Source organism: Aureococcus anophagefferens, assembly GCF_000186865.1.
Source record: "Aureococcus anophagefferens unplaced genomic scaffold AURANscaffold_16, whole genome shotgun sequence".
Lineage (NCBI taxonomy): Eukaryota > Pelagophyceae > Pelagomonadales > Pelagomonadaceae > Aureococcus > Aureococcus anophagefferens.
The window spans coordinates 26,644-34,827 of NW_008705576.1; the positions used below are offsets into that span (position 1 = coordinate 26,644).

The window sequence follows — 8,184 nt, forward strand, 5'->3', positions numbered from 1 at the left end:
TTGTCTCGCCCGCGAGGATGCCGTCGACGATGCGCGAACTCGCAGAGAAGTCTTCGAAAACAAGACGCTCCAAGCTGAGGTTTTCGCATGCAGCGACAATACACGCGTCGGTGGTGGAACCGTCATGCAATGCCAGCTCCTTGAGGTCAGGATTTGCGCGTGCGAGCTTCGCATAGAAGTCCGGGCCGCCCATCGTCGAACCATAAGGAATAGCCAAACTGCGTAGTCGCGGAAATCCTCGCGCCGCGGCTAGCACAGCCTCAGGCTCGAGGTTGGTTTCGTTGCAGTTTACTCCAACGAAACCAAACATCTCGATGCGGTCGCCGAGAGGCGTGCCGACGATCGCGTCAATCAGCTCGAGGGAGACATGACACGCCTCGACGTCGAGCTCGGTCGCGTTCGTAGAGCGCGCCGCTGCTGAAATCGCACCGAGCAGCGTCGGCACGTAATCCAGGGTTTGATTGTCACTCACGCAAAGACAGCGAAGATTTGGAAAATGGATACTCCAGGTCTCCGCGGGGCTGAAATCGGTGTCCGCGAAGCGGACATCATTCAGCTCGGGGCACGCAGTGCTTATTGCGACGCATTCAGCGTCCGATGGAAGTAGCTTTATCCATTTCTCTATCCTCGCAGGCGCGTGCAGCAGCGTCAGCTTAGGCGAGGCCTGACACATCTCGACCAAGGTGGCCGATGAAAGCGAGACTTCTTCGATGATTAACTCTCTCAAGCCGCCGTTGGTGTAAGACGTAACAAAGGAGCAAATCACGTCGATCCTCTCTAGCGGAATGCGGTCCACGATTGGGTCTTCGGAGCCGGTCACTCTCAGGAGCGCGCAGCCAGCGCCAAAGACACGGCCCAAGGCCTCCACGGCGCGCGGGTGCGCGTCCTTCGCTACCAATTCTCCCGGATACTTGTACGCGTGTTTACCGATGATTTGAATGCTGAGCATCTTCCGGCACGTGCGTAACGCGACCGCACGCCGCGCCGCACTCTTCCCCGCCGCCGACACCTCGCGCAGGCTCAAGAAGCTGCCCTTGTCGGACCACGACGCGCAGAGTCCGAGCGCGTCGTCGGGTAGACGAGAGGCGGAGCCCCCCATGGCTGCGATTCTCGGTCGTCGCTAGCCCTCTGTCAGAAGTTGCCACTGGATCGCGCTGCGTGCGCACGAGAACGATGCCGTCGGCGCTTCAAGTCGCCCGCATGCGGTCGCGGCGATGCAGGCGATCACCGAGAGCGGCGCACGCCATGCTGCCCCGATCGCGACGAGTTGGCCGGCGTTGAGGATCAACTTGACGCGGCACCACGGAGCACGCCTACATGTACAGCGCAGCATGCATACCTATTGATCAGCGTCAGGTTAGATTAAATTATTAAATTAGACTAGCCCTGCGCGTTGAGCATCTCCCACGTCCACGACTCCCGGAGGCGCCCGATGGACTTCCCGTCCCGCGGCAGCCGCCGCGCCGCGAGCGCCGTCTCGTAGAGGCCGGCGATGACCTCCGCGTTGCCCTGGAGGAAGCTCACCTCGTGGTAGTGGAGGCCCTCCTTCTTGCAGAAGGCCTTGACGAGCTTCCGGACCTCGCGGAGGTTGTGGCGGGGCACGCGCGGGAAGAGGTGGTGCTCGATCTGGAACTGGAGCCCGCCGTGGAACCAGTCGAGCCACTCCGGGCAGTCGACGTCCATCGTCGTCGCGAGCTGGAGCCGGAACCAGTCGTTCTCGTCGGCGGTGTAGACGGGCTGGTCCTTCGTGAAGGTCTCCATGCAGAAGTGCGACAGCGTGATCTGGACGTGCAGGATGCCGGAGACGCCGTGGCTGATGATGACGTAGGCGAGCAGCTCGCGCGTCGACTCCGTGGAGGAGGCGAGGGCGCAGAACCAGACCCAGTAGGCGGCGACGGCGCCGAGCTCGACGAACCGCAGCTCGACGCGCTCCTTGAAGTCGAGGAGCAGCGCGAAGGACTGGACGTAGAGGTTGTAGCGGCCGAAGAACATGAAGACGTAGTAGAGGAGGTGCTGGTAGCTCACGATGAAGTGCGCGATCGGGTCGAGGACCAGCGGCGCGAAGGCCTTCGCGTGGTACGTCGACGCGAACCCCTCGAAGATGGCGGGCGACACGGCCAGCACGGGGAGGTGCTGGATGTCCGGGTCGTTCTCCACGGAGTTGCAGACGACGTGGTGCGTGTTGTGGCTGCGCTTCCACCAGGCCATGGACACGCCGAAGAGCGCGACGTGCGCCGCGCCGAGCAGCGAGTCGACGCCGCGCTTGTGCGTGATGGAGTTGTGCCCGATGTCGTGGCCCAGGAACGCGAGCTGCTGCCAGAAGAAGCCGAGGACCGCCGCGCCGAGCAGGCGCGGGCCGGCGCCGCCCCCCGCGACCGTGAGGCCGACGGCCGCGGCGAGCAACGCGGCGAGCCACGCCGCGACCTTCGCGTAGTACGAGGGCCGCGTCTCGAAGAGCCCGCGCTCCAGCAGCTGCTGCCGGATCTCGCGGTGCCCGGCCACGTACTCGGACACGGCGACGTCGGTCACGTCGGCGACGTGGTACGCCGGCAGCAGGGTCTCCCAGACCTTGGCCGGATGGAAGTTGTCGAAGGCCTCGGTCGCGTTGCGGCCCGCGACGCCCCGCAGGCAGAGGTAGCCGCCGGGGTGGCGGTGCTGGAACTCGGTGAGGTCGTAGGCCTTGTCCTCGATGATCACCCAGAGCTCGCCCGTCAGGGCCTCGCGTCGCCGCACGTCCTCGCGCGTCACCTTCGGCCGCGCGTTGCGCGCTCGGCTCGGGTCGCGGTTATACGGCAGGCGGCTGCGCTCGATGGCCACGCTCTTGCCCTCCTGCTCGCGCAGCTCCGGGCCTTCCCGCGGCGCGGCGAGCTTCCCCGAGCTCTTCGCGCGGATCACCGGCGTACGCATCAGATCAGCACGGGCGGGTGCCTCACCATAGGATTCCGAGGCACTGTGTTGGTCGCTTCGCTGCGGCGGCTGGAGCGCCCCTCTGTCAGAGGGTCTTCACCGCGCGGGCTGCCTCGTCGCCGCAATCCATGCCAGCTTGTCAGTGAAGAAGATCATTTAATGTGCAATCTTGCAGTTACAGTTCGTGGTGCACCACGGCCGATGTCGCGCATTTCCTAGAATGGATCAGAAGCAAAGCAGCCCCGCAAGCGTCGCCGTGATGTCGACGCCCCTCGCGATGGTCTCCCGCCTGCTGGTCCTCGGCCTGGTCCGCGGCGCGTTGGCGGCGATGTGCGACGCGGAGTACCGGGCCGTCGAGTGCCCCAAGTACTGCGCGTCGACGCTCGAGACACTCTGCTGCGCGCACGCCGGCGAGACGGCGACGATGCTGACGGTGCCGTCGCCGCCGCACGCGACGGCGATCAAGGCGCGCACGGCCCAGTTCTTCAACTGCACGGGCGGCGCCGTGGAGCTCGCGGACTACGTCGTCCAGTGCGAGGGCGTCGACTACTGCGGCGGTTTCCGCGGCCTCTTCGAGGTCGGCCAGGGCGCGCTGGACGACGCGCGGGGCGCGAGCGTCTTCGACGCCTACATGACCCAGGCCATGGACGTGCCCCTGCTCGCGCCCTACGTCGAGGACCTCGTGCCGCGGATCCGCGCCACTCCCGACCTCCGGTGGAGCGACATTTTGCCGCGCGCGCGGGAGATGAACGCCGTCGGCGACGCGCAGGCCGCCGTGCCTTTCGATCTCGATTTCATGAACCTGCTGCTGCGGGACGACCTCGTCGACGCCTACGCGAACGAGACGGGCCGGAAGGAGCCCGCGACGTTCGAAGAGCTCGCGGATTTCGCGGAGCACTTCGACGGCCGCGATTTGAACGGCGACGGCGAGGCGGACGTGGGCATCTGCACGCTCAACGGCGCGGGGCCCGGGGGTCCCCAGGCGCTCCTCATGCAGATCGCCGCGGCGAAGCTCGCGTACACGGGCACGTCGCAGGGCCTGTTCTTCGACCCCGAGTCGCGCGACCTCGAGCCCTTGGCGGACAACGCGGGCTTCCGCGAGGCCGCGGCGCTGGCGCGGCGGCTCTGGATGGTTTCGCTGGACTCCGAGGACGGCGGCTGGGCCTACCTCCACGAGGACGCGTGGCTCGACGGCCGCTGCGGCGCCTACCTCTGGCTCACTGGGTCCGTGGCCTACGTGACGACGCTGCGCGAGGTCGGACGCCGGGACGGCAACGGGACCTACGTCTGGCAGCCCACGTGGCCGGGCACGGGCGCCTACCGCGCGCCGCGCCGCGTCTTCCCGCCCGGGTCCGCGACGGTGCTCGACCGCGCGTCGGGCGAGATGCGGCGGTGCACGGCGGAGACGGGCGCGGGCGTCAACGCGGCCGCGGAGGTCCACTGCCCCTTCCTCGACGCCGCGCGCGACGAGCGCGACGGCGTCTGGGTCAACCGCGTGCCCTACTACTACTCGGCCTACCAGCACTCGTCGATCAGCATCAACGCCAAGGCCACGGAGCCGCGCAAGGCGCTCGTCTGGGACTTTGTGGTCTTCGCGAACGTCGACGCGCTGGACGTCGTCGCGCAGCGGCTCGGCCCGACCTACCTCGACCCCTTCCGGCGGTCCCAGCTCGACGCGTCCCACGAGGAAGTGTACGACGACGCCTTCGGCGCGCGCGAGTACGCGGCCATGCGCGACGTCTTTTTATGGGCGGGGTCGTCGCCGAACGCCGCGCTGCCGCTGTCGCTCGCGGGCCGCGAGGACTTCGAGCACGCGCTCGAGAAGGCGATCTGGCAGTTCTTCCTCGACGTCGCGCCCTGCGTGGACCACGTCGAGTGCAAGTGCGCCGCGTTCGCCGGCGGCCGCGCGAACAACCCGGACTGCGGCTACGGATGGGGCGCGCGGAACGCGACGGTCTGGCGCGCCGCGAAGCGAAACGGCCGCGGCTCCCTCGACCTCGACGGCTTCGTGGGCGCCGTCGTCGACGGCTACGCGTCGGCGCGCGACCGCCACTACGGCGTCGGCGGCGCGCTCGACGCCGCGAACGACCACCGCGTCGCCATCGGTTTAGGGCCCTTCGCGCCCGTCGCGTCGTCCGCGTCCAAGTCGTCCGCGCGCGCCGCGCGGCGCCTCCGCCTCGCCCTCGTCGCGGTCCTCGGGCTCTGCGCTTTGACGGCGTGCTGCGTCGCCGGCCGCGGCGTCCGCCGGACCTACGCCAAGGCCGCGCGGCTCGAGGCGACGCGCGCGCGCGAGGTCGCGGCGCAGCGCGCCGAGGCGACGCGGCGCGTGCGCGACTTCCAGGCGACCTTCGTCGACTGCCGCGCGTGGACTTCGTGGCCCTCGGGGCGCTCGCGTCCCACGAGGATTTGCGGCGGCGCCACCGCGACGACTTCTTCCGGCGCAACTTCACGGTCTTCGTCAGCCACCAGTGGCTCGGCCGGGACCACCCGGACCCCGACGGCGTCCAGTACGCGGCCATCTGCGCCTCGCTCGCCGACCTCGCGGCCAAGGCGCGCCGCCCGCTGCGCGACATCTTCGTCTGGTTGGACTACGGGTCCATCCCCCAGACCTGCAAGCCCGTCCAGCGCCTGAGCGTCCTGTCGCTGCCGTCCCTCGCGTCGGCCGTCGACGTCTTCCTCGCCGCCGCGCCCAAGGCCCTGAACCGCGACACGCTCGAGGCCTGCGACGCGGCGACGTACGCGTCGCGGGCCTGGTGCCGCGCGGAGATCTTCGCGCACTTCTCGCGCCGCGGCGGCGACGTCATGTACTTCGCCACGGCCGACGGCGTCCGCCCCATGTTCCCGAAGCCCCGGGGCGGCGACCTCAAGTGCGCGCCCTGCGCGCCGGTTGAGGCCGGCGCGGACTTCTTCAAGAGCGCGCTCGACGTCATGCACGGCAAGCTGACCTGCTGCCGCCACGGCCACGCGTCGGGCCAGCCCTGCGACCGCGAGGAGCTCGTCCTCCCGCTCATGGGCCTCTTCTCCGAGGTCTACCGGGCCCGCGGCGACGGCGCGAAGCACATCTACGGCGCCATCGTCGAGGGCGGCGGCGCCGACTACTACTTCCCCCACTCCTTCGACTACGTCACGCCCTCGAAGACCGTCGTGCGGCGCGTGCTCTTCGGCGACCTGCCCCGCGCGATCATGGCCAAGATCGACGCGGACCTCGGCCTCGCGCCCGCGCCGCGCGCGCCCTTCGTGACGCCGGGCGCGGACACGCGCCGCGACGCGGGCCTCCTCGAGGAGAAGTCGTCGTCGCGGGGGTTCTTCGCCCGGCCGCGCCTCCCCCTCTGGCGCGCCTCCGTGTCCACGGCCGACAGCGACGTCCGCGACGCGTCCCTCGGCGACTCGGACGGCCGCCGCGCCTCGGGCTCGTTCGACGCGGCGACGCCCGCCGACGAGCTGCTGGCCTCCGACTCCCTGCGCCACGACGCCGACGACAAGAAGGGCGCCGTCGCCCGCCTCGCCGCGACGCCGACGACGGAATTCCGCGAGGTCGGCCTCGAGGTGCCCTAGGCTGGCGCCGCCAATTCGTACACCAATTCGTACTAAACCCCCACTCGTGTTCACGTTTATGCATCAGACATGGAGCGGATCTTCACGCCAGCGCGACGTTGGCATCCGGCATCGACGTTTCGGCGGCGGCGGCGCGGCGGCGGATGAAGAAGACGACGAGGGCGAGGAGCAGGGCGGCCGCGACGACGACGGGGATGATGATGGAGAGCGACGCGTCGTCGTTGCTCTTCTTCTTCTTGCTCCCCCCGCTTGGCTCGGGCGACGGCTCGGGCGACGGCTTGGGCGTCGGCTTGGGCGACGGCTTGGGCGTCGGCTCGGGCGTCGGCTCGGGCGTCGGCTTGGATGTTGTCTCCGTCTCGGGCGCGGGCGCGGGCGCGGGCTCGGGCTCGGGCGCCGGCGCCGGCTCGGGCACGGGCGTCGCGGGCGCGGGCGCGGGCTCGGGCAGGGGCGTCGCGGACTCCGCCGCGCACCACCCGTCGCCGACGAAGTTGTCCGTCGCGCAAGCCTTGCAGTCATCTGGCGACACCTGGCATTCCGCTGCCTCGGCGGGAGTCTCACAGTCGTTGCACGCGTCGTTCGTCGGCGAGAAAGCGCAGCACGACCCGGCCTGGAGGCGACGGGCTCCTTCGACGGAGCTTGCGGCGAATACCAGGAATTTCAAGATCTGCATGCTGCTGCCTGCGGCGGGCGGGGCGGGTCGTCTCGAGAAACCGACGCGTCGTCTCGCGCGCGCGCGCGTAATCCGGAGCCGACCGGCGCCGTTCCCGGCGGCGATGGCGCGTGCCCGCGGCGTCCGCGGACACGCCAATGCACTTTCGCGACCGGCGGGCTCGACGACGGCGACTTCGCGCCCTCGATTTTATCTCGAATCTTTCGAGACCGATGGCGAACGAAATCACCACACTCGACGACTTCTCTGCTCAAGGGCGACGACGACTTAGGAATACCCGACGCCCTGCACACGGCCGGTCGGCAAACTTTGCGCGACGCGTCGCTCACCTTGGACGGCGAGTCGGCGGGAGTAGGTGGGGACGGTTTTCAATCGAATTGGATTTCTGCCCGCCGGGCTAAAAACTATCAAAAGCAACACCTCAGGAGCTGCATCGTTGCGATTATTGAAGCAATTACACGCGATGGACGCGCTCCGAGCGTGGCCGAGTCCGCAGTGGTGAAGGTGTCTCTCTGCAGTAGGTGATTGCGTGGGACGGGTTCTTCCCCTCCACCGCTGGAGATGTACTCGATCCCACCGGACACATACTGGGGACGGGACTCGGGCGGTGGTGTCGGCCCAGACCGCGTTTCTGGACGTGGGGGCCGCTCGGGCTGCCGCGCCACGTTTCTATGCGCGAGTTGGCGGTCGATGTTTTCGACGTCGATGGCCGAGCGGATCAAATGGGACGCCCGCGGTACATAGACGAACGATTCCCGATGCTCCGTGCGCTCGAACACGGTCGAAAAGGGTGCGGGGGACGCCGAAAACCCTCTTCCGACCCCTTGGGACGCCCCGCGCGCGATGCGACGCAATCCTCGGGAGTGACATCCCGCGGGGAATGTGTCCGCGACAGGGTTCCGGTCCTCGCAGCCGCGGGGATCGTTGCGCAACTCTGCGCCTGCGTCGAGCTACGGGCTGGAGAAGACGAGAACTTCGTCCATCGACGCTGCAAAAGGGCTGCTCGCAGCCTGATTGTTTGAGTTGCTTTTTCGAGGAATCGGTCGAGTTGC

At 68.4% G+C, this 8,184-nt stretch overlaps 3 protein-coding genes across 3 annotated transcripts; 1 reads left to right on the forward strand and 2 right to left on the reverse strand.

The window, feature by feature from the left end:
* Window positions 1-1,380: 1,380 nt before the first annotated feature.
* Window positions 1,381-2,907, reverse strand: AURANDRAFT_29200 (hypothetical protein; the record flags this gene model as incomplete). Its single annotated transcript, XM_009040786.1, has 1 exon — window positions 1,381-2,907. One exon carries the CDS (start codon window positions 2,905-2,907, stop codon window positions 1,381-1,383), a length of 1,527 nt encoding a protein of 508 aa, XP_009039034.1.
* Window positions 2,908-3,652: 745 nt separating this feature from the next.
* AURANDRAFT_65616 (hypothetical protein) lies at window positions 3,653-6,462 on the forward strand (the record flags this gene model as incomplete). Its single annotated transcript, XM_009040598.1, has 2 exons — window positions 3,653-5,233; window positions 5,311-6,462. The coding sequence occupies 2 exons, from the start codon at window positions 3,653-3,655 to the stop codon at window positions 6,460-6,462; spliced, it is 2,733 nt and encodes a 910-aa protein (XP_009038846.1).
* Window positions 6,463-6,544: 82 nt separating this feature from the next.
* Window positions 6,545-7,132, reverse strand: AURANDRAFT_65617 (hypothetical protein; the record flags this gene model as incomplete). The annotated part of the gene is made up of 1 exon (XM_009040785.1): window positions 6,545-7,132. One exon carries the CDS (start codon window positions 7,130-7,132, stop codon window positions 6,545-6,547), a length of 588 nt encoding a protein of 195 aa, XP_009039033.1.
* Between the last annotated feature and the right edge of the window lie 1,052 nt (window positions 7,133-8,184).